General features: G+C 49.1%; 2 protein-coding genes across 2 annotated transcripts in view; one reads left to right on the forward strand and one right to left on the reverse strand.

The window, feature by feature from the left end:
* C14H1orf131 (chromosome 14 C1orf131 homolog) lies at nt 33-16,858 on the forward strand (the record flags this gene model as incomplete). Its single annotated transcript, XM_001925586.5, has 7 exons — nt 33-351; nt 2,624-2,970; nt 10,777-10,833; nt 11,821-11,916; nt 12,047-12,133; nt 13,192-13,244; nt 14,617-16,858. Coding segments are annotated over 7 exons (1,098 nt in total), but the record flags the coding sequence as incomplete, so codon positions are not given.
* Nucleotides 19,760-26,220, reverse strand: part of TRIM67 (tripartite motif containing 67) — a 43,175-nt gene continuing 36,714 nt past the window's right edge. Inside the window, exon 10 of the mRNA XM_021072335.1 lies at nt 19,760-25,731. Within this exon, the coding sequence (XP_020927994.1) occupies nt 25,666-25,731 (66 nt within the window). The 3' untranslated portion in view covers nt 19,760-25,665. The remainder of the gene's footprint in view (nt 25,732-26,220) is intronic.

Here is a 26,220-nt window from a genome sequence, read left to right on the forward strand (position 1 = left end):
CTGCAGTTCCGGGCGTGAACTGGAATTCTTAGCTAGACGGTGGTGCTACTGCCGCTGGGGGCGGTTCTTCCGCGCGGGGCGGCCCGACCTCGCCTCGGGCGGCAGCACCCTCTGCGGCCGCTCCAAGACACCCCGGGCGCCGCCATCTTAGCCAGGACGGAAGCCGCGCGGGGACTTGTGGCGCGCGCGCAGCTCGTCAGACCCCGGAAGCTGGGCGCCGCACGGCGCGAGTCCGGGGCTCCTTCCTCGTGGCCGGCCCCACGATGGCGCAGGATCCGGGCCTACCCACCCCCGCGTCTCCCGGCTCTCAGACCCTGCTGGATGCTCTGCTCCAGAACCTCTACGATTTTGGTGAGTGCGGGGCCTCGGAACCCACGTGGAGAGCGAACTTGAGAAGCCGAGGGTCTCCAGTGCGCACCGAATTGGGCCGGCGCCCTCTCTCAAGCTAAAGATCAGCTCCTCCAAACTGGTTCCGACAGTGGGTCCGTCTGAGATCACCCTTCTCCTTCCCCCACGACCCGGCTCTGTTGAGTTGTCTTTATGAATCAAACCTCCCAACTCGTCCCTGAGTGTGGGGACCAATCCGCTTGCTTGTGGGAAGCGCCAGACCTTTCGGACCTAACGGGGAGATGTCCACAGAACCTTGGGCTCTCGAAATAGCATCTTTTTCACTTATTCCGGACTTCTGGGAAGCCCCCTTTCCCCCACGCCACCCCACAGACCCGCCTAACCCTGGGGCATGATGCCACCTTGTCCTGAGGGCCTCATCCTTTGGTGTTCCCTGCCATCGTTTGCACATGAAGCTTTTCACGACCTTTCACCCATAAGTTGGCGGACTTATGCTCTCCTTTATCTTGATTGGGGAAGAGAAAAATAAAAAGGCTTACCACTGAATATATATGCGCTTGGCACTTCAGTTAGAAGTTCCGCACACTCTGAAGAACTTGCCCCAGGGAAGGTGACATCACTTGTTCCTGCACCACAGGTAATCTTAAGGGAAAAGTGCCTTTAAAAGCCAAACATGTTTCTTCAATTTGTAGTGTGATCTTACTAGTTTATTTTGGGGCTCAAAATTCTAAGCTCATTAATCAGTGGGAATAATAGCTTCAAAAGTATTGCGCATTTACCATATACTCCATGTTTTTCATGTATTTACTCATTTAATTTCCACAGCAATCCTAGGAAACAGATATTGCCATTAAGACCATTACTACAAAACAGGCGTTCCTGTCTTGGTGCAGTGGAAATGAATTGGACTAGGAACCATGAGGTTGTGGGTTTGATCCCTGGCCTCACTCAGTGGGTTAAGGATCCGGCGTTGCCGTGAGCTGTGGTGTAGGTCACAGACGTGGCTCTGATCTGGCGTTGCTGTGTCTGTGGCGTAGGCCAGCAGCTGTAGCTCCAATTCAGCCCCTAGCCTGGGAACCTCCATATGCTGTGGGTGCGGCCCTAAAAAGACAAAAAGACAAAAAAAAAAAAAAAAAAAAAAGGTCATTACTACAAAACTGATCCCATTGTTGTAGAAACAAGCACTAAAGATCAAATAACTTGCTGAACTTCAGCTAGTCGTTTGCAGAGCCTGAGTCCCAAGCCCCACACTGTCTGGTTCCACTCTCCTGAACTTGTATTGACTTGGGCAGTGGACAGGATATCTATATGCCCTTGTGAATGTTAGAAGATAGAGAAGACTTACTTTCTGGCCTTGAGAAGACCTAGGAGAAAAGACTATTCTGCAAAATCCTCAATAGAGTTAACACTGGCTGGAAATTATGCTCAGAGCCCTGAAGGCATGGGCTATAGCCACTCAGTTTTGTATCTCTATTGCTGAAGTGTAGTCGAGTTGACTCTTAGTATGTATTTATTGAACAAAAGACAGAGTACATAGAAGCAAACATAAATGGTCAGCTGATATTTAGAGAGCTCTGTGATGTTCATACTGTAGGTGAGTAATGAGGCCTAAAATTCTTGTCAGAACCTTCAGATGACTGGTCAGAATTTGAACAGCTGAAACAGGATATATGAGATTTAGTGGAAAATAAAGACATTCAAATTAATCCACCTGTCTTAGGTTCATCTTACTTCGTAACTGTGAAAGGAAATAGGAAGACTGTGGTACCTACCGGCAAACTTAGAAAGAGTTAGAAAGAAACACTGGCTGCAGTGACACATGTACTAACTATTTTTAGTGCAAAATGTAAACCAACTGGGATTACCAGATCCTGGGCTATTGCCATAATGATGCTTTTAATATAGGTGAGGACTAAAGTAATTCTGCTGAAATAGTCGACATAAATACAGGAGTTCCCTGGTGGCCTGGTGATTAAGGATCCAGGATTATCACTGCTATGGTGTAGGTTCTATCCCTGAGCCGGGAACTTCTGCAAGCCTCGGGCATGGCCAAAAAACAAAAACAAAAGACGTAAGTATAATATGTTACCTGGAAAAAAGATGACTGTGGGTTTTGGATTCTATAGATTGTTCAAACACACCCCGATTTGAAGAAAAATGAATGTTTTTTTTTTCTTTGTGTGTATTTTGGGATGTTTATAGCTGTGACACGTGCATTCACGTGCTCTGGGATTGGTGAATATGTGTTTTTTCCTTTTTGTGTTTGAACAAACAGGAGAGACAGAAGATGAAGCAGAACAGAAAAGGGTCAGAAAGAAGAGAGAAAGTAAGAAGAGAGATATGGGGACTCCAGCAGCCTCTGGGACAGAGCCAGCTCCCTTGCCTGAAGCTCTTGGAAGAGGCCAGAGGAAGAACGCTTCCACCTTCTTCAAGGAACTCAGAGAAGAGCTGCACAGGGCTCCTGCTGGGACCCCCAGTGACCTCCCTCCAGGACCTTTTGGCTCTGATGCTGCAGAATCCCCCTCCTCCCTGAAGAACAAGAGGGAGCCAGTGGAAGTGGTAGAATTTCACAGCAGAAATACAAAAAGAAAACAGAAGCCAGATCAAGATGAGCACATAAAGGTAATGAATTGGTTTCTACGGTGAAAACCCTGGTATTGTGGTATTAGGTAAATATCTCCAGTTACAACTTACTACAGCCAGAGGGTACAGAGTACAATCTACAGAGGGCAAAGTTGCAGGGGGCGGAGTCTGGAGGAAGCCAGGTGCAAGCATCCAGTGTCCCCTCCCAGTGGAGTTGTGTGGGATGTACCTCACTCCCCCAGCAGTGACATGTGCCAGCTTGTGCACAGTGTTCCGCATCAGGGAAGCTCGCCCCTGCCTGCGAGTCCAGAGTTTTTACTGGGAGTCGGTCATGTAGGCATTGACCTACATGACTAACCTTGGTTATTCAAGCTGTAGACACCCAGAGATAAAGCATGACTCTCCTTGTTAGTGCAAACAATGTGGGCACACTGGATGCAGCATGGCTCAAGACCTCAGGGATGTAGAAACACTCTTACCAGACAATGTCTAAGTGCTTGGATCCCAGGAGCCAAGGGCCAGTCATGAAAACAAGATTTTCTTGGGGCTTGACAAACTCAAGCCTGCAGCGTTATTAACCTTTTCACACGCAGAAGCCTTCTCAGTCATTCAGCAGCTATTTCCTGCCGCTGTTCTGGGCACTGGGATATAACAATGAGCAAAATAGGCAAAAGCTCCTTTCTCCCAAAGAACTTAGATTCTCGTGGAAAACGGATTGATTTTGCTGAGCAGCAATCTCAGACTGAGTTTGTAAGCCTTAAAACCAGCAGAATGTGTCTCGGGGCTTGGTAAAGTGTAACTTCCTCTGTCTCTGTCATGGAGAAAACTCAGTGAGAGGCAAAGTGACAGGTAAGAGAGAGTTTATTAGGACAGGACTCTTCCTCCATCTGCGCACAGTCTTCTTCCCTGTGTGAGTCTCCAGTCTCCTGCCTCTCTCACCAGGACACCTGTCATTGGGTGGAGGGCCACCTTAAATCGAGGATGGATCTCATCAGGAGATCCTGAAGTTAATTGCACCACAGAGATGCTTTTTCCAAATAAGGTCACCCTGCTGATTTCTTGGGATTAGAGCATGACATCTGTTTTTGGAGACCATGATTCAATCCACTTCAAAGACAGGCTTCTATGGATTTTTTTTTTGGAACCTGTGAACACATGGTAATTCCCGGTATTTACCACTGCTTTTCTAGAATTTAAGTAACGCTATATGTCAAGCTCACCAGCGTCTCTTCCTCAAAGATTATTAATGCAGTCTGTAACCGTATTTACCTTATTTTAGGATGCTAAATCAGCTTTTGAATTATTTATTTATTTATTTATTTGCTGTACCCAAGGCACTCAAGAGTTCCCTGGGGATCTAACCCACATCACAGCAGTGACATGAGCCATAGCAATGACAATGCCAGATCCTTTACCTGCTAACCACCAGGGGACTCCAGCTTTCCCATTCTTACAATATTTGAAATACTGAGGCATTGGGGCCCATTATAGGCAGACCAAAAAATGGATTCCCTCAGCCTTTGCAGCCAGAGCCCTGTTAGAGGCCAGTTCTCACAGCCAGGGAGTATGCATCCCGATCGGAGAGGGACACGGGGTCGGCGAATGTACAACACGGAGACAGCCTCTTTGTCCCTTCTTTCAGGGCGCTGGACTGCTCATACTTTATTGGCAATAGTAGTTGATTATATAGACAGTTTTTCATTACTGATTACACCACAGTGTTAAAAGTACATTGGTTAACTATTACATAGTATAGCAGCTATGCATCCTGTTTTAAGATCTCTATTTTAACTAAACTTAGTGAGTACTTTGAAGAGGCCATAAAACACAAGAATTTGGCATTTACAAACTTTGTAGACTGGTGCTTATCTTCAAAGCGTTATGGCAGGGAGACAGTGTAAGTAAATATAAACCAACTTAATTAAACTAGCTATCACTAAAAAGCTTTTAAAATCAAAGACAAAACTCACAGCTAGGTTTTTTGGATAAGATATGGGTAACTTCTATGGACCTCATTAAAATCCTAACTCTAAAGTTCTTATTATATTATTGTTGTAACTTTGTTAAATCACAAATCACCACAGGAAAATAAGAATAAGTAAATAATCAGGAAAGACTGAGGAAACCTGAATAACAAATAAAACAACAGGAAAGACTAGGTCACCCGAGAAACAATCCATGTTCTCCAGTGCAAACATGGAAATTGTTTTCCCAGGAAAGCCCCAGTTCTTTCCCCACCAACATCAAAATGAGAGCTGTGTAACCTGAGGCCTGCCCTTGGCTTGTACCATACAGGCAGGCTTTTTATCCTGTCCAGAAGCCCACCTTCGGCTTGTACCGTTCAGGTATCTGCCTTCAGGGGTTTTTTTTGCCATCAGGCAAGGTCCTTGTTTTGAGTCCCTGCATTTTCTCAGCTCCCTGGAGAGCCCCCCAGCCAGCCAGCCAGGGAGCTTCCCCTGATGGGTGTTACTGCTGTGTAGCAGAACCAGCCTGGTGAATATTAGTGTCTTGTGTGTGTGTGCCATGATGTGAAGTTGGTTGGGGAACACTGCTTTGCGGAGCAGTTGTGCATGTGGAGAATTTAACTGACGTAAAGCATCTGGGCACCCTCCCTCGGTTCCTCAGATCCCTTGCTCTTCAGTTTCTTCTTTTACTTGCTTGTGTTCCTCTTTTTGGAATAGAAATTTTTATTTCTAGTAGAAAGGACAAAAAAGGTGGCATTGAGTGCATCCAAGTCTCCCTGTCTCTTAGTAATAGAACATGAGCGGCAGGCTATTGAATTTGGACTTCCTCATTTTTTTTTTTAAAGCTTTTTAGGGCCACACCCATGGCATGTGGAAGTTCTCAGGCTAGGGGGCAAATTGAAGATACAACTGCCCCCCTACACCACAGCAACTCGGGATCTGAGCTGCATCTGCGACCTATACCGCAGCTCACAGCAACCCCAGATCCTTAACCCACTGAGCAAGAACAGGGATCAAACCCAAATCCTCATGGATACCAGTCGGGCTCATTACCACTGAGCCACAACGGGAACTTCCTATACTTCCTCATCTAAATGAAAGTTTTTAGCTCTCCTTGGTGTTCTGCCCTTTTCTCCTTTTTAAAATTTAACTTTTTCAATGTGAATGTGTCTGACTAAGGAAAAACTATGAACACAATAAAAGCACATATGCCCATAGAAAGACTTTAGAATGTTGACAGTGCAACACATAAATAACTACAAATTAATATAAAGCTAATGATCATGGCTCTCCTAGGTATAGGGCAGGCCAGGCAAAGAACAGTCAGCTGGGGGTAATTAGGATACATAATGCTGTGCTGAGAGTTTGTGTAACTTGGTAACATATGCATGTTGTGGCCCCACTCTCCGAAAGCTTTCAGGTCATCGTAGGACTGTTCAAACAGACGGGAATCAGTAAAAATACGTGATAAAATTATGATGGCTCCCAATGACTAATCATGGCATCAGCTGACCATCTTTGAAGTATTCTCAAGAAGACAGTAGGAACTGACATGTGAATGACCTTTTCCCAGAATTTAGGCCTGTGCCCTAAATAATGATCAAACAGCATTGTGTATTAGAACAGAGTTCCATGGGGCGATATGGTGATTTATAATAAGAAATACATGTTTGGGGGAGTTCCCATTGTGGCTCAGTGGAAATGAATCTGACTAGAATCCATGAGGACAAAGGTTCAATCCCTGGCCTCACTCAGTGGGTTAAGGATCCGGTGTTGCCGTGAGCTGTGGTGTAGGTCAAAGATGGGGCTCGGATCTGGCGTTGCTGTGGCTGTGGTGCAGGCCAGCTGCTACTGCTCCAATTCCACCCCTAGCACGAGGACCTCCATATGCTGTGGGTACAGTCCTAAAAAGACCAAAAAAGAAAGAAAGGAAGGAAGGAAAGAAAGAGAGGAAAGGAAAGAAAGAAAAAGAAATACATGTTTGATCTTTGTCCCTCTTTCTGGGACAGAGCTCCTGAAACCCTTGGTGTTTCCTAAGAGAGGAGAGCCGTAAAGGTGCCATTTGTCCCGCTAGTGAAGTGACTTGGAAAGTGTCATCAGTGGGGACTGGTGGCCAGGAGAGCCAAACTTATGATGAGTGGGTTGGAACTTTCTATCCTATCCTGTGACCTCCTGGGAGGGGAGAGGAGTAGAGATCAAATCAGTCGCTGGTGGGTGATTTAATCCACAGAGCCTGTGTGTTGAAACCTCTGAAAGCCCACAAGGACGGGGTTGGGTTTGGAGAGCCTCCAGGCTGGTGGGGACATGGAGAGAGCACCCCACTCCCCACAGAGGGTGTGGAAGCTCTGCCCCCTTCCCACATGCCATGCCCTGTGCCCCTCTTAAGGCTGGCTATTCTCTCCCAGCTTAGCTGTTTGCTACTTAGGCATGTTCCCCTTTCCTCATAAGCCGGTGGCTTAGGAAGTAGGTGGGTCTCTTGAGTTCTGTGAGCCACTCTGGTGAATCAGTGAACCCACAGAGGCATCGTGGGCACTTCCAGCCTGGGCGGTCGGTCAGAGGCACTGCAGCTGACAAGCTGGCCTCTGGGCGGGGATACTTTGTAGGGCCGAGCCCTTCCACGGTGGGCTCCGATGCCATCTCTGGAGGACGGTGTCAGAACTGAACTGAATTGTAGAGCACTCAGCTGGTGTTGGAGCCTTGCTTGCTGGACATGTGTGGGGCAGCTGGGGACCAGAACCCCTCTGAATGGACTTAGCTGGGACTTTGCCACCATTTGTATACTTTCCCCACTCCAAATATCTCATATCTGAGCATGTCCCATTAGCAAAACTGTGGCTGTGGAAGAAGCCTGACAAGAAATAGTAGGCAAGAGGTCATTCATTCACAAATGATGGCCTAGCTATTTGCCAGGCCCAGGAGGTCCCAGAGTAAACGAGATACATTTGTCCTCTGCTTTCATGGAGTGTACCGTTTACTAGCGGAGTCCTGAGACCCCAGGATGCATTAATGGCATGGTTGGAAAACATTGTAAACACTCCGAAGGGAAGACTTAGGGTGCTGAGGGTATCAGGCAGAACCTCTTTTTAAGCAGGTGGTTGGGAAGCATCCAAGGAGGTGACTTGAGGCCGTTGCTCTGGTAAAGGGTGCTGGTGAGAGGAGAGGAGCAACACTACAGATGTCCTGAGGCGATTGGGACCGGGAGGTGGTTTCCTAGGAGCAGGGAACTAGTGGCAGTGGGACCAGAGGAGAAGGGTGTGAGCTGCCAGAGCATCACCAGGCTGAGGCCATCCAGCTCCAGGGCCTGGAGACAGCAGGGCCTTTGGATCTGAGTTTAAAGGATGGGGAAAGCCACCAAAGATTTTTTTTTTTTTTTTTTTTTTTTTTTTGGTTTTTAGGGCTGCACCTGAGGCCTGTGGAAGTTCCCAGGCTAGGGGTCGAACTGAAGCTTCAGCTGCCAGCCCAGTCACAGTCACTGCAACACGGTATCCAAGCCGTGTCTGCGACCTACACCACAGCTCACAGCAATGCCGGATCCCCAACCCACTGAGCAAGGCCAGGGATCAAACCCGCATCCTCATAGATCCTAATCAGGTTTGTTAACCACTGATCCATGAAGGGAACTCCAAAAAATTCTTTTGGTCAGCAGGTCAGCCCATCAGAAAGTTCACTGAGCCTGTGGACTGCCTGCCTTTACCCCTCGCCCCTACACATTTCTCTCTAATGGTTCCTTCTTTCTATAACTTGCTTTCTTCTTCTTGCCTAACATACAAGTTCTCAAAATTTCCCAACATTTCTGTCTCGTGTGTGGGACAGTAAGGCTTTATCAGTCAGGGTAGGTGAGCTGGTAGTTTGATAACAAGTAGTCCCTAACATCTCAGTGGTTTAAAGGCAAAACTTAATTTTCTTCTGATGTTAACCTGTGAATCAGAATTGACAGGGGCAGGATGCTGAGGTCCATATCACTCTGACTTGGGGACCCAGGGTGGCAGGGGCTCCCTGCAGAAGGGGCGTACTTTCCTCTACTCACCTTTCTTCATCTAGAAAGTCACTTAGCCCTGCCTAGGGTTCAGATGGGCAGCAAAGCCTGGTTCTCTTGTGAGCTTAGAAGTAGGAAGGGCCCAGTGTTGCCTGTAGGCAGTGCTCCTGAAACAGGAAACCACTGATTGCTTTGAAATGCAGGGGATGTGTTGTGAATAACGCACTAAAGCGTCTTGCTTTCTTTTTTAAGGCCTGCACCCAGGGCCTATGGAGGTTCCCAGGCTAGGGGTCAAATCAGAGCTACAGCTGCTGACCTACGCCACAGCCGCAGCACGCAGGATCCAAGCCTTGTCTGCAACCTACACCACAGCTCAGAGCAATGCCAGATCCTTAACCCACTGAGCAAGGCCAGGGATTGAACCCGAAACCTTATGGTTCCTAGTCGGATTCCTTTCTGCTACGCCATTATGGGAACTCCCAAAGTTTTAAAGGTAAAAATAGAAATTCAAGTTAGGTTGTGGTGGGGTCATGCTTCGTGACATAATTAGCCAAGAAATCTCTTCCATGTGCTTGGTTTTGTTATAAAGAAGCATCTACTACCAGACCAGGTTCATCTGCCTGACCTGCAGCAAGTGAACTTTATTCCCAAAGCAGCCAAGAGAGGAGATGGCAGAACAAGTCTCAGATCACCTCCCTGGGGCAAGGGGCTCGGAGTCCTCACAGAATCGGCAGGGTGGTCTTGGGTGGAGAAAGGTGATCGGAGGTAGGGGAGAAGGTGAGCAGTACCTGCTGCATGTCAGGCAGATTCACCTGGGTTACTGCACTAAGCGTGCTGGCGGCGCTTAGCATGACCTGCAGGTGTTTTCCAGCCTTGGGCTTCCACAGGCCCCTTTTTAGGGGTGCTGATCCCAGCTGGGGGCAGGAGCTGACACCCAAGTTCTCGTAAAACAGCTGGGCTGCTTGAAGCTAGGAGGGTATACAGTTAACGAGGAGAAGGGAAAGAAGGACAAAATAACTACAGCGTGCCTCATCATCGAAGGCAGGTGACAAGCAGAGGGGTTTTAGTAAGCTGTGCCCTTCTCTGTTACCAGGGCTGCGTCTCCAGATACTGCTTCCTGTCAGCTCTGGGTCTGGGGCTGCAGTTGAGCTGTTGACCGCTGTCCTTGGCCAGATCTGACATATAGTTTCCTTAAAGTCTCAAGCTTTTGGTTAACTCTACATGTTGGTAGTCACAGCTGGGGGATATATTGATGTAAAGAGTCATGTTTTGGTGGCATTTGCGGTATCATCTTCTGTTGGGAATTATAAACCCTATCTGCAGCATTTCTTGAAATCTGATGTTCCTGAAGAAATTTTCAACTCAAGAGACTTCATTAGCCATTATTCCAATAGTTGAACATGAGGAAAGAAATGAGAGAATTATTTAAATATGACTTTTTTACCTTCTAAAATCCCTGCTCAGACAGTTACCCTTTTCTAAACCCCCCACCAAACAGAATTTCCCACATGTGGTGCACAGGGTGCAAATACTGGTTTCTGTAGTACTGTTTTCTTTTTCATTAGTTTCTCATCAGTCTTGTCTTAAGCTCTGCAACTTTAAATTTATTTTCTCCACTTTTATTAGGTTTTTGTTTTTTTTCCCCGCTCCACAGCATGTGGGAATTTCAGGGCCAGGGATCAAACCTGTGCCACAGCAGTGACCCAAGCCATAGCAGTGACAATGCTGGATCCTTAACCTACTCAGCCACCAGGGAGCTCATCTTGTATTAGTTGTTAGTTAGGCTTATTGCCTGTAGCTTAGGCATTTGGGCCAGTTTCAAGGCTTTTGAAAACATGAGTAGTCTCCTGGTGTGATGGATACAAACAGATGACCTTAATAAGATTTTTTTTTTTTCCTTTTCAGACCAAAACTAGTATCCTTGAGAAAGATGTGAATGTACAAGAATTTAACTTGGAAAAGGTATGTATTTTCAAATTACTAATTTTTTCGTCTTTATAATATCCAAAATGAATATTATTGTCCAGTGGTTGAGGAAATGGTTAAGCAAATCACACTACCTTTACTTGATTGAATCTTGTGCAGTTATTTAAACCACTTCAGTTCTGTGACAGTGGTGTCAGCAACACAATGGTAAATACTCAAAGTAGGGATGTGTGCGTTCTTTGGTTGTAACTAGGTTTTTTTTTTTTTTTTTTTTTTCTTAGGGCCACACTTGCAGCACATGGAGGCTCCTAGGCTAGGGGTCTAATCAGAGCTATAGCTACCTGCCCACGCCACAGCCACAGCAACGCAGGATCCGAGCCTCGTCTGCGACCTACACCACAGTTCAGGGCAATGCCGGATCCTTAACCCACTGAGCAAGGCCAGGGATCGAACCCTCAACCTCATGGTTCCTAGTTGGATTCATTTCCACTGCATCATGACGGAAACTCCGTAACTAGGTTTTTAAAAAGAGTGAGAACAAAGAAAGTAATTCAGCTGCCAGGAGTGGGTATTGGTGACTTTTCTCTCCTGTGATAGCTTTTTAAAGAGGACATGTGGATCTGTGTTTGAAGCTGCTGTGATAAAGGGATCCTAGGTGTGTGTATATGTGTGGGGAGATACTTTGAATCATTGCCTTTATGAGCCCTCGCCTGTCTTTGGGTGCATCCCGAGCTACTGCACGGCTCTGCAGGTGATGCTCTTGTCACTGATTTCCACAGAGAAAAGCCCCCGCTTCTGCCACCCATGTTAAGGGTGGGAGAGTGGAGTTGTGAGGTTACAGGTTTTCCCGAGGGCCCTCCACGGAGCCTAAACACGCCACGACAGAAGTCCTGGGAGGTGTGGCTGCTGCAGGCCACACACGACAGTGTTGGGTGACCAGCAGCTCCCATCCAACGGGCCACACTCCCAGGGCTATGTTTCCTCTTGGACAGCATGAAGTCTGACCCTGCTTTGTGTCTGCAGGCCCGTTTAGAAGTGCACCGATTTGGGATCACAGGTTACGGAAAAGGAAAGGAAAGAGTCCTGGAGCAGGAACGTGCCATTATGCTGGGCGCTAAGGTGAGCAGCTGCCTTTGCTTTCCACCCCAGACAGGTTATGGAAAGGGAGCGCCCAGGGCCAGCAGGGCAAGGGACACTGGGAAATTTTTGCAACATAGAAAGTAATGATCTGTGTCCTCTTTGATTTCAGCCTCCCAAAAATAGTTACGTCAATTATAAGGTTTTACAAGAGCAAATCAAGGAAAAAAAGGCAGCAAAGGAAGAAGAAAAGAGAATGGTAGGTGTAATAACCTTCTCTTTATTTAACTGGAACAGAAAGATGGTTGCAGTTTGCTGCCGTGGAATGCTGCACCCCGCTGCTTGGAAAGCAGTCTAGACAACAGCACATTTAGAGTTAAATGAGCATTCTTTCCACCTCTTTAAGTCAGCTCCACTTTGTCATACCAGCCAAATAATCTGGTTTATTTACAGGAAAGGTTCAGTTTGAAATAGTCAACTCCTTTTCAGATACTATGAGCTACTCTGATCTTTTTCCCATATTTAGTGTTTTGTTTTTTGTTTGTTTGTCTTTTACATTGTCTAGAACACACAGGCATATGAAAAACCTCAGGGGAATAGATGTTATACTTCCAGTTTTTCACCCAAAATGGAAGCTTTGACATTTATTTATTCACTTACTTACTTATTTTGCTTTTTAGGGCTGCACACGCAGCATATGGAAGTTCCCAGGCTAGCGGCTGAATTGGAATTGCAGCTCCCAGCCTACACCACAGCCACAGAAACACTGTATCCGAACTGTGTCTGTGACCTACACTGCAACTCACAACGCTGGATCCTTAATCCACTGATTGAGGCCAGGGATCGAACCCTCATCCTCATGGGTACTAGTTGGGTTCATTCCCTCTGAGCCACAAAAGGAACTCCAGATTTGATGTTTCTACTGTCCTTTTTCTCTGAATGACCTTTCCTATTTTTGAAAAGGTCTTAGGATGAACCTTTGAGTCTGTTATGTTTCATGTGTCTACTTGTGGAGTTCCCTGTTGACCCAGTGGGTAAAAGATCCAGCACTGTCACCGCAGTGGCTCGGGTCACTGCAGTGGTACAGGGTCACTGCAGTGGTACAGGTTGGATACCTGGCCCAGGAACTTCCATATGCCACCATGCGGGGGGGGGGGGAAAATATATATATATATACACATACATATATGTATATATATATATGTCTACTCAAAAAAAAAAAGGCGTCTCTGTAGCTTTGGTCACAAATCTCTAGTCTCTTTTTGAATCTCCATCATGTATTACTGATTCATATATTTTCTTTAATTCTGAAATCAGGCCCAGGAAACAGATATTTTCAAGAGAAAGAAGAGGAAAGGGCAGGAAGACAGGTGAGTGATACCATCAGGCACTAGGGTAGAATGGTTTGGATAAAGCTCTTGGTTGGTTCTGAAAATAATACCTTGGGGTCGATGTGATGTCTCTAGCCTGTTAGGGTGTTGCACTGTCTCTCCTGCATCCTAACCAAGCCCATGACGGGGAGACGGGAGTTAGCAGATTGCCCACAATTGGACAACTCCCTCAGAACTGAATTAGGAACCTTCTCCAGTTTCCCATCTTCAAAGACCAGACATGTGCAGCAACTGGTCGAAAAACTGAACTTGACGTCTCCAGCAAGACTTCTGTTCCCTCCTAAGAGAGCCTGCTGTGGGGACAGCATGGTCTGGGTCTGTGCCGCCCGCCACGTAAGGGAAGGCATCGGGGTTTTGAGTAGTGGAATGCTGACCTCTGGCTTTATGCCTCTTTCTTTCTCTCTTTCTCCTTTTCTTTCCTTCTTCCTTTCCCTCCCTCTTTCTTTCTTTCTATTTCTTTCTTTTTCCTTATAGGGCTTTCTTTTTCCTTACAGGGCTGCACTGGCAGCATATGGAAGTTCCCAGGCTAGGGGTCGAATCAGAGCTGTAGCTGCCAGCCTACACCACAGCCACAGCCACACCAGATCTGAGCCATGTCTGCAACCTACACCACAGCTCACGGCAATGCCAGATCCTCAACCCACTGAGTGGGGTCAGGGATCAAACCCACATCCTCACAGATACTGTGTTGGGTTCTTAACTTGCTGAGCCACAACGGGAACTCCTGTGCTTGTTTCAAAGCTTTTGTTGAAGTACTCCTTTTTCTCTCCTCGAATTACCATTTCAAAATCAATTTCTTTGGTCTTAACCTTTTTCTTGGACCCCTAGTGGGCTTCCACATGCTGGAAAATGACCAATTGTTCTGTTCATGTCTCTGCTGAGGGCCTGCTGTGGGCACATAGGTGTCTTAGGTGTTGGGGGTACCGCCATGATCACACTCAGAGTATCCCCATTCTGGAGGAACCTATGTTATAGTGAGGGAAACACACCCAAACAGACAGGGCCTGTTGGGTACCAGCAGGTTCTGTGAAGAGGTTGAAATAGAGCACCGTGAGAGAAAATCTCGAGTTGAGGGTGCTCGCATGTATTCTAAGGGGTGACTTTTGAGTTGAGAACTGAGTAAAGAGGAAAAGACAGCCTGGAAAGATCCAGTAGCAGAATATTCAGCGAGACAGAAACGAGTGCAAAGGCCCGGAGGCAGGAGGGTGGCTGGCATGTTTTAGGAACCACAGGAAGGCTTGTGGCGGGGGCAGTGGGGCAGGAGGCCAGGGCTGCAGGGAGACCTCAGTGGTTGGTGGTGCTGAAATCTGCTTTGCGAGCTTATAGTTCCTTTCTTTCCCTTTAAATGTAGGAAATCCAAAAAGAAGAAATCAGCTCCCAGTATTTTGTCAAGTGGACGGATTGGACAGGTTGGAAAATTCAAAAATGGGACATTGATTTTGAGCCAAGTTGATATCAAGAAAATAAATTCTTCCAGAGTGGCCAAATGAAATATTTTATAAAGAGCAAAATGGGAAAGTGCCACTGTCCTGGAACTGGACCCCAACAGGACTTCCAGATTGTTCTTATTTCAGAGACTGCTTTTTTTTTTTTTTTTTTTTTTTTTTTTTTGTCTTTTTGTCTTTTTGCTATTTCTTTGGCCGCTCCCGTGGCATATGGAGGTTCCCAGGCTAGGGGTCTAATCGGAGCTGTGGCCACCAGCCTACGCCAGAGCCACAGCAACGCAGGATCCGAGCCGCGTCTGCAATCTATACCACAGCTCACGGCAACACCGGATCGTTAACCCACTGAGCAAGGGCAGGGATCGAACCCGCAACCTCATGGTTCCTAGTCGAATTCGTTAACCACTGCGCCATGATGGGAACTCCAGAGACTGCTTTTTTATTAGGGAAAAATAGTCAATTCAAAATAATGTTTCTAGCTGTGGAAGTGTCTCTTTCCACGTTGGGCCAATTGCAAGGCGAAGATAAAGTAAAACTGAGAAGAGTATTTAAGTATTTGTTCTCCAGCAAGATTCACTTGAGTTTCACCTTCACTGGTGTTTTATGCATTTGCTCATAAACATTTCATAGTTCTACTCATTTGTAGAACTGAGAATGTGATGTGTTGGTTGTTTTGTGGGGAAAAGCAGTTTCAATTTTCAGCTTACCTAAAGTGTATAAAATCTACTTTGTAAGAAGTGTAAATAAAATACAACTTTTGTGGTCTCTGTGAACATGACTGTTCAGTAACACAGTAGGAGTTTAACTCATATCCTTGTACCTACATTTGAGCAAATGTTACCTTCTTCAAAGTCATCACCTTGGGCAGCCATACGTATATTTTTTTTAATAACAATGCCCTTGCTGGAGTTCCCGTCGTGGCGCAGCGGAAACAAACCTGACTAGGAACCATGAGGTTGCCGGTTCCATCCCTGCCCTCACTCAGTGGGTTAAGGATCCGTTTTTGCTGTGAGCTGTGGTGTAGGTTGCAGACAAGGCTCAGATCCTGCGTTGCTGTGGCTCTGGCGCAGGTCAGCAGCTATAGCTCTGATTAGACCTCTAGCTTGGGAACCTCCATGTTCTGCTGGTGCGGCCCTTAAAAAAACAACAACAACAACAAAAAATAGTGCCCCTGCTGAAGCTTGTGGCACTTAAGAAAAGTCTTCAATGATGGTAATCGGTTTTGGCTTTTTTTTTTCCATTGCCAAAAAATCCAGATCCAGACCTAGTAAAGTTTTGGTGAAAAGAGAGGAGTATTTTCATCTCTGGCAAACTTCCTTATATGACTCATAAGTTGACTCTGAAGGCATTGCCATGGTTCAAAACATGTTTTAATTGGACCAAAATTGCAAGTATTATTTTTTTATTAAAACATTGGAAATGTTTTCCAAGTTTATTTTGAAAGGCAGGGTATATATTTTGGCAGTTTTTTTTTGGTTTTTGTTTTGTTTTTTTGTCTTTTTGCCATTTCTTGGGCCAGTCCCATGGCATATGGAGATTCCCAGGCTAGGGACTGAATCGGAGCTGTAGCTGCTGGCCTATGCCAGAGCCACAGCAACGTGGGATCTGAGCCGAGTCTGCAACCTACACCACAGCTCATGGCAATGCCGGATCCTTAACCCACTGAGCAAGGCCAGGGATTGAACCCGCAACCTCATGGTTCCTAGTTGGATTCATTAACCACTGTGCCACAATGGGAACTCCAATATTTTGGCAGTTTTTAAGAGTAGTTTCTTAAAAGGTATAGAAGGGAGTTCCCTGGTGGCTCATCAGGTTAAGGATCCAGCATTGCCACTGCTGTGGCACGGGATTCAAACCCTGGCCGGGGAACTCGAACATGCCTCAGGCACAGCCAAAAAAAGAAAAAAATAGCGGGTAGAAGACCCCAAACACCAAAGTCCTAAGAAAAATCTCAGGTGCTAGAAATGACCCATTGGAGTGGGAACTGGATTAGTTAATTCCCCTTCCACACACATCAGAAGAGCCAAGTGGGCCCTCCTCGCCCCACCTCCTGTGAGCCCCTGTGGCTCAGATTACAGAGCACCTGACCATACTCTGGACCAAGCCCCAGCCTAATAAATCCTGCAAAAGCATGCAAATTCCTAGTATAAATTGCTTACGTTGTTTTTGTTTCACCTTTTAATTTACAGAGTAAATACATTTGTTTTTTTCTTTTTTGGCCACCCCATGACATACGGAGTTCCTGGGATCAGATCTGAGCCACAGCTGCAGCAACGTAGGATCCTTAACCCACTGTACTGAGCCAGGCCTGGCTCAAACCTGTGTGCAAGTGCTCCAAAGACGCTGCTGATCCTATTGCACCACAGCGGGAACTCCCTACGGAGTATACATTTACAGAGCAGTTTCGTGATCACCAGGTGCTCTGGAGACCCTCGAACGAGGTCTAGGAACTACAAAGCTACCTGTCCAGCAAGGACCGACGGTCACACTTAAGACCATGCTTTTTATTTCCCTCTTGACGAAGTTCCCTCCTGCCTGGTTAGCAGCAGAGAGGACAATGGAAAACAGTCCTCCAATGGAAGACACCAGTCATGGCTGAGATTCTGGCAGCAGCCACTAAAGGAGGAGCGTGGCTCCGGTGAGCTGGGTAAAGGTTTTCTTGCTGTGCCTGCCGTGCATACCGCCATTCCCTGTTGGCAGGGACGTCTCCCCAGTCGTGGACACATCTATGTGGATGGGACCCGCTCCTCACTACACCCCCACCTACCCTTACTCCTGGTGACCCGCTTCCAGAACGACCCTTGGCCTCGTGGACCTAGAGATGCTGCTTTGCAAAGGGGGCAGCAGGGGACAGAGCCAGATCTCACTGACCCAAGGCTGTTGCCTGGGCAAGGAGGGCTTCCACCTGGCGGGGGTGATTGACGCTGAATAACAAGAGCAGGTAGGGCTGTGTCACCCAGGCATCTCTGATGCCCCCTCTCCCCACTTTTGGTAAACGGACATGTGCAGGAAACCTGGGCTGAGAAGGGCCTGGTCACCTGGGGGCAGACCTCCTGGGGATGAGGGTCTGGACCACGATGAGCTGAGGCAAAGGGGTCTAGGATGGGGAGAGGAGGCAGACAGTGAGCGTGGTGCAGTTCAAATGACCCCCCTGACAGTCCTGGTCTAAAGTCCCTCGCTGAAGCTCTGGGAGGGCCCCTCCCTGCACTTGAGTGAAGCACACATCTGTGGCCCAGGGGGTGGACACGTGGGCCCTGGGGGGTCCCCCTCAGATCCCCTTCAGGAATAAGGACTTCCTCCCTCTCTCAGCTGCTGAGAGTGCAGAGTGCACAGCCTTCAGGGACCACCCAGTGCTTCTTGGGGTGGCCCAGGGGCAGTACTGGCTGGTGTGAGGGTGTTGAAGCCCAGGCCTATCATTAACACAGAGGATTTTTTTTTTTTCCTTTTTAGGGCCGCACCTGCAGCATAAGTTCCCAGGCTAGGGATCGAATCGGAGCTGCAGCTGCCGGCCTACACCACAGCCACGCCACACCAGATCTGAACCACCTCTGTGACCTACATACACTGCCGCTCACGGCAATGCTGGATCCTTAACCCTCTGATTGAGGCCAGGGATCGAACCTGCATCCTCATGGATACTAGTCAGGTTCATTACAGCTGAGCCACCATGGAAACTCTAACACAGAGGATTTTTAAGGCCATGAAAATTCTCTGTATGATCCTCTAATGATGGGTACAGCTCAGTGTACATTTGTCCAAACCTACAGATTGTCTGACATGAAGAGCGAACCCTCGTGTAAATAAATGATCGACCTGGAGTGATGACGATGTATCAGTGTAGCTTCACTGATGGTGACGTGTGTGCTACTGTGGTGGGGACGTTAATAACGGAAGAGGCTGCATGCGTGAGGGGTGGGGGGGGTGAACTCTCTGCACCCTCCCCATACTTTCGCCATAAATCCAAAACTGCTCTTAAAAAATTGTCTATCTTAAAAAAGCATCTACTGGAGTTCCATGGTGGCCTAGTGGTCAAGGACCCAGTGTTGTCACTGCTGTGGGCCGGATCACTGCTGTGGCTCTGGTTCAATCCCTGGCCCAGGAACTTCTGCATGCTGTGGGTGTGGCCAAAAAAAAATCATCTACTTAGTGTCTGAACTAGACCTCATATCTAGACTATTGTGTGTAACTTGCTCTCTGAGTAACTCTTTGCTTGGGTACCCCCAGAAGTGGGCCTCAAGACAAACCCATTAGGAGGTTTATCCTGGGAAGCACAGGAAAGGATGATGCGGGGTCAGGGGCAGAGAAAGGAGAAGAGCGACTTGAGTGGAGTTGCAGAGGGAGACCTTTGCTGGGTCTCCCTTGGCCCAGTTCTGCTTCCTTCTTTTTGTGCTTTTAATTTTTTTGCCATGCCCAGGGCACACAGAAGTTGCCCGACCTGGGATTGAACCCATGCCACAGCAGTGACAACGCTGGATCTTTTAACCGATAGCCCCCAGCTTTGTGTTGATGTCAAGAGCTCCCTCTGGCAGACATCCTCGCTGCTCTCAGAGTCTGCACCTGCCTCCCACACCCAGCTAGGCCACTCCATGGTCTGGCAGGTGACTGATGGTTGAGGCTGCAGGGGGCATGTGACATGGCTGCTCTGGACGAAAGTAACAAGGGACAGTTTCCAGTCAGATGCCGGGGCTGGTCAGTCTCCTTGATGCCCCTCAGTCACTTCCTGAGGATATTTGCCCCAAATCTTGGCTTCCGCTTGTAACCCGTAAACAATTTTTCATTCGTGAATTTATCTTAACCATGTGTTAACTGTTGTCAATTTCTAGCCTTGCAAAAATGAATTCCATGAACCGTTTGAGATGGTATCTTATCACTGAGAGTCATACGCAAGCACCTTAAGATTTCCTGGGCACACACAGCAGAAGCACATGGACACCCCACTACCACCACCTCCTACAGCTTCTGCCCCATCCAGCTGGCACTTAGGGCCACTTTGGAGGATGGCAGACCTTGCCGCTATGCAGTCATTACAGACCACACCTTGTCTTCAGTTGCTGGCAGTGTCAAAAGAATTTATTTCAAATCTGCTTAAGACTGTGGTAAAACTCAGGTTTTCCAAAAGGCAATACACAAAATTCAACCAACCCCCAAAGACCAGAAAACACAGTGTTTGCAATTCAAAAAATACAAACGCTTGGGATACCGATACAAAAATTAGAAAAAAGTTGCATACCTTCCCACCCCCCACCCCCACTGCCCTCCTCCATGTTTCCAGTGGAGCTTGGACACCAATGGGACCGAGAGCTGCCACCAAACACCAACAACTAGTGACAGGAAGTGGGTGTGATGGGGGAGGGGTTGGAGGAAGGGAGAAAGCGGGGTAAAGAAAGACTGGAAAGTGGAGGTTCGCTCCACGGCCAAAACAAGAACACGAAGCTTTTTGTTATTTTTGAAATTCCCTTGCCAACGTGAAACACACATCTCTCATGCTTCATACAACAGTTTAGTGGGAAAGCAGCAATTCTACATCATGCATTTAACGTTTCTTGCTTTGCTCACTCTGCATTTCCTCTTGGTGCTGAGAAAGTCCGGGGCTTGGCACGTCCAGTCACCAGGCATGAGGGGTCCGAAAGGCTGTCCCCAGGCCAGAGCCTCACCCAGGCAGCACCTGCCAGGCTCCTATTTCCACAGCCGTGAGCAGGCACTTGTTCCAAACCCAAAGCCTGTCTGGGACTCTCCCTGGAGCCTTCTGAAGGGCTGGCCCAGGGAGCAGTACCCACCTCGATGGCCCAAGAGCCCCTGGGTCTCCCCAGGACGGAGCCAGGCAGTTGGCGCCCACAGCGAGCCGTGCCCTATGAGAGAAAGCAATGCCTCTGGGCCTAGAGACTTGCCTGCAGTCTCAGCTCCCAGCTCCTTCTCTGACCCAAGATGGCGTCATTCATCGCAAGAGCCAGGAGACTCCTCCCCAGATCATGCGAGTCAGTCCCAGTCTGCGATGGCCACCAGCCCTCTGCTGTTGAGGCCACTGGCCCTCCAGACTGCAGTTCAGTTGCAAGCCATCTTAGTCTTGTTTTATTTTGACCGTGTCCACGGCTTGTGGAAGTCCCGTGGCCAGGGATCAAGTCTGTGCCGCAGCTGTGACCTGAGCCACAGCAGCGACAAAACCAGATCCTTAACCCACTGAGCCACCAGGGAACTCCCTATCTTACTTAGACATTGATTTTCAAAGTTGTTCCCTTTGCCGAGCTCTTTGGAAACAAAGGAGACGCATCGTGGATTGGGGGCCCCTGTTAGATACTAGAACTGAGTTAACCAAGGAGGCAGAAGGCAGTCCCTCTTTTTCCATGTTTCAAGGGGGCTTCTGTGTGCATTGAGAATGCTGAGGCGCAGCCTGTTTAGAGCGCTTCATACAAAGTAGCATTGACGCAGGCTGCACATCCACCGAGTTGCTTCCTGCTTCATGAAGCCAGATTTCCCTGTCAACTTCTCCCCTCACAGCAGGCAGCTCCTGGTAAGGGGACTTGACTGGAAGACGCTGTGGTCAGTGACACTTGGGAAGGTCACCACACTCGTTCTGCCTGTTGAATGCAAACTATGAGCCTGGACTCCATGGATGAAAGGCTCTACTTTTTCCTTTAAGAAGCCTTGCACTTTAATCCCCACAATGCACCGGAGGAGGTAGGTTAGTGTGACTGGTCTCATTTTCAGGCAGGGGTGGGAGGGGTACTGAGGCACAGAAAGCCCCACCCGTATCTTGAACCAATATCCATGGAAGCCAGGTTGAAAGAGGGCGGTTTCTGAGGGCTGAACTTGGTGTCCCGCTCCAGACCTGCTGATCTACAACCCGTTTAAAGCGACAGCCGTGGCTCAAGGAATGGGATTGATGAAAACACCTCCCGGCTCACCGGCGAAAGAAAAGCCGGGACCTCCCAAGATCCTCATGGACCTTGAACGTCTTCTGATGACACCTGTTTAGATGTTTGTCCCATTGGAAGCCACATACCCACCAAGACGTTTCTGTTGCCTCTAGTCAAAAGCAGCCAGGGAAAACGCAGGTGACGATGTGTTTTCTAGGGATGGGGGTGGCGGTGGGGGCAACTTCGTGCGGACAACGGGAGACCTGACAGGCTGGCGGCTGTGAGCCTCCCTCCATTTTCCTGACACCACCCACCCACCCCATCCCCCGCCACCATCTGGCAGGACTCTGCAGACCCGGGAAGTCCGGGTCTTGGGGGTCAAGATGCAGGCCCGCAGCCTTGTGGCGCAGGCTCTCCCAGACTCCCCAGATGCATGTGGACACCCCACATCGACACGTGACAAACCATGATCACAGCATCCTTGGTTCTCAGCCATGGAATCCCCTCCCTGGGCCACTCCTGGCAGTGTCTGCAGACACCTTCGGTTGTCACAGCTAACCCGGGGGTGCCACTGGGGTCTCGCGGGTGGAGGCCAAGGACCTCTGCTAAACATCCTACAGCACACGCGGGACAGGCCCTCACAACAGAGAACTCCCCCTCCCCCTGCCCCACAAAGTGCTGAGGGCGGGACTCTGACATCCTCTGAGGGACAGTGTTTGTCGGCATTCACCTGTGAATCCCCAGGGGTGGTGTCCACCGTCACCAACTCACAGCCAGCAGGTGTCCCCAAGATCACCTGTCCTGAAACACGCCTTCTCAGGGGACCAAGCCTTTCACTCGCAATTGGATTGCAGGTTTAAGTACAAATATCTTTGCAGAAGTGCAGACAGATCTGCACCCTGGCCCCTTCCTGAGAGTGCCCTGGTGGGCAGAGAGGGGCGGGAGGAGCAGCAGGAGGGTGGGGCGGTCCCAGGCCCCAAGAGCAAGGAGGAGGAGGGGCCTGTTCCCGTTGTTCTCAGGGAGTTCCTGCTCGGCCCAGGCCCGCCCTCTAAGCATGATCTTCCCAAATCTTGGGGTGCCCGAGAACACTGTCCCAACTAAGACTATGCAGAGAGCTGAAAAGCCAGCCTGAAATACCCACAGTTTTATGGTTTTTAGGTCAGTTACCTGTGCATCAGGATTCCTGACGCCTACTTGACCTGGAATCACTGTTTTCCCGCACAGGACAAAGGGGGAAAGCAGGCCTGTGTGTAATGTCTTACCTTGGTCTGAATTCAGGGCTAGGATGCTGTGCAGTGAGATGCTATTGGATATTTTCTTTAAAGAGATTAATTCTAAAAGGAAAGGCGTACACTTGGACCAGACTTGCTCACGAGCAAAGAACAAACTGCAGAACTACATTATGGGGGGGCGGCATTATTTACAATGAAATGGAACCTGACATTTTAAATTACTTTGAATCCCTTTCTCACTGAAACTGCTTTGTCCACCATCACCAAGGTATCCTTCTGCCAGCCCAACCACAGCATCACCTTGATACAATGTTTATGCACAAAAGCATCAGTGCCTAGTGAAGGAATGGTGAACTCAGATGAGCAGCCTTGTGGTGCAGGCTCTCCCTGCAGATGAGCAGTGGCAGATGAGCAGCCTGTGACCTGTCACTTTGACCTCAAATCCCAGGCTTCCCAGGGGAGAGGTGTGATACAAGGCCACAGGTTGGTGATGAGTCCTTTGTTTGTCCTGCTGGTCCTTCGAGAACTCAGGTGTGCAGCACGGACCTGCCTTCTCCCTGAGGTCCGTTCTTGTTCCTGGATGGTGTTTTGTGCTGAGGGCAGGAGAGGTGGCTGGAGGACAGCATGACTCGGTCCCAACCCAGCGTATTGCTTCTGGGCCCCTGGAGGAGCCAGGAAAGTTAGATGCTTGCCAGCTCCTGGTATTCACAGTACCTCAAGGCTGCTGCAGGTGGGGAGGAGGTCCTGGTGGCTTCTCTCTGAGCTGCAGGTCATGTTCTTTCCAAAGAGGTGCCCTGAAGGGGTGAGAACCTGACTTCTCCCTTTCCCATATCCCTCTGAACCAGGTGCCAGCTTTCCCAAGAATGTCACCAGGTCCAGGCTGACCCCGAGCAGTTCCTTCTCAAAGATTCACAGCCAGGGCCACATGGTCACCCAGCTTGACCTGCATCCAGACTCCACTGAAAAGGGTCACTTCCACCAGGAGGTCCTGCCTCACCACCCTCTCACTCTCTGTGTGCTGGCCTCCTCTTTCCCAAAGGACGTTTCCCAAAGCCGATGCATCAGGACCCACCACACACCACGGCTTTCTTAGCCCCAGGATGGCTGTGGCTCCTCTGTGTCCTCCCATCTTCAGGAACCTTCCCCATCTTCCAAGCCGGGTCCACAGGGCTGTGGCCAAGGAGCAAGATCAAGGGAAGTGGGAGTGGAGAAGAGATAGGCGTGTGCGGATGAGGGCTGTGCAGCCAGGGCCTTGGGCATCACCTGCAGGGCTCAGGCTGGAGCTTGGGTACCGAGCGCCCTGGGAACCACCCGCAGGATGAGAGTGAGGAGGCAAGACCTCGACTCTGCTGAGCAGATGGTTGCCAGAACCTGGGTGGCAGAGGCTTGGACACAGCACCGGCAGCTCCCGCAGATGCCGGGCGGCTGGCCTTGCTGGCCACACCTGGTCCGGGAGCTTGGGCTTGAGGTAGGATTGTCGGATCTGCTGAATAGAGGGCGGGAGCTGCACTGGCCGGGCTGACTCGGAGACCAAGTGCAGCATCTAAACAAGCAGGTAGAACTGAGTAAACACAGTTGATGCCGGTTGACGGGCTAAGTTTTATAAAAATCCGATCCAGCAAATAGACAGCTCCTCAACCTCAAAAATAAAATGCTTGATAAAATAGATTCTTTTAAAGAGGAGAGAGAAAGGCTGACTACCAGCTGGAGACAGAAGTGGCAGGTGACGAGGAAGAAGAGGAAAAAGATGGGACAGGTGCTCTGGGGATAGCGTGGTGGCAGGTTTCCGGCTCTTTCCAAGAGGCACCTCTTGGGACGCAAAGGAGGTGAGGGTTCCCAGCAGGGAGGGGAGGGCTGGCCACGTGGACTCAGCACACCCGGGCTCCCTGGGAAGCAAGGAGACCAGGAACGCGACATTGTCATTTGTCTCCTGCAGAGCCGCCCCTGCCATCCCGTCCACTTCCTGTTTTCATGATGCTTTCAGGATGACAGTAGATGGTCTTCCCCAGGCTTCCCCAGGGTCTCCCACCTCCTAGGCTCATGAGTTTGAGAGCCACACAGCTAGGAAGGGCAGCTCAGGCTTGCAGGTAGCCTTTGGGGAACCAGATCCCGAAAAAAAAACATCACCAGGTGGAGATTCGTCACAGTTATTCAGATTCCAGTATTTTCTTTTGTGTTTAAGAACTGAGTGAAAGGATTTTAGCAGACTGGTGTGTGTGTGTGTCTGTGTGTGTGTGTGTGTGTGTGTGTATGTGAGAGAGAGAGAGGAGAGAGATTGGATGATTAGTGAAGGACCTAAGGAAACCATTTTTAAATGGTTCAACAAGAGAGGCCAAGATCAAGGTTAAGGATTAATGTCCTCTATCCATCCTGGATTATGTCTGCACGTGGCCTGACATACTGAAGACTCCAGGATTGGAAACCTAAAGGATAACTCCCTGGCAGAGATGGGAGCCTGCACCCTTGGTTCGGCGGAAGGGGTGGCATCCAGCAAAGGCTTGACACTGAGGACACGGGACTCTGGAGTATCCCCCTGCCTCCTGCCCTTAGGAGGTCCATCTCCAAGTCTCTCTCCTCTCGCCCCCAAAAGACAAGCTTTGAAAACAGAAGGCAGGAAACAAAGGAAACCCCCAAATGCTTCCTTGCTCCCTTGAGAAAGGTCCTCCCTTGTATTTGGAATGAGGGGAAACACGCACCCACATTCACCACTGAGAATGGCCTCCACACGCACGGCCTGCAGGCCATTCCCCATCCCCCAAAGAAAACGGTTCATAGATACTCAGTGGCTGCTGGGTTGGAGACAAGGTCACGCTGCCCTCGGGGGCCGTGCGAGCGCAGTGAGGGATGGCTGTGCAGAGCAGGAGCTGGGAGGCTAGTTGCCCGACAGCTTTGGCCTCCCCAGGTTGCTTGGCACTTCTAATCCCGTGTGCAGGGTGACCTGGAAAAGAAGATGGGGTGAGTGAGGCCAGGGGCAGCCACCCATGAACCCTGAGCATGCAGACAGCTGGGCAGCCGTGTGCCACTCTCTGCTCCAGGGTCACCAGGAGCAGCAGCCTGCACCACTCTGCACTGTGGGGTCTGCTGTTTATCGTGCCACTCAGTATCACTTCAGGTCAGGGCCAGGGGTTTGCTGCAAGGAGCCTATCTTCACCTCTTTCCTCCCAGGGAGAACTGCACAGCTGCCTGGTTTCCAAGGGGCCCCAGCCACCAGGACCACCCGGCCAGGCTGACCTGCCCTCGCAGTAACGGGGCTCGCTTTTTCCCCCCTCTTTTTAGGGGCACACTTGCAGCTATGGAAGTTCCCAGGCGAAGGGCTGAATCAGAGCTGGAGCCACCAGCCTACACCACGGCAACACCAGATCTGAGCTGCATCTGGGACCTACACCACAGCTCATGGTAACATGGGATCCTTAACCCACTGAGCTAG

The sequence above is a fragment of the Sus scrofa genome, chromosome 14, assembly GCF_000003025.6.
Source record: "Sus scrofa isolate TJ Tabasco breed Duroc chromosome 14, Sscrofa11.1, whole genome shotgun sequence".
Classification (NCBI taxonomy): Eukaryota; Metazoa; Chordata; class Mammalia; order Artiodactyla; family Suidae; genus Sus; species Sus scrofa.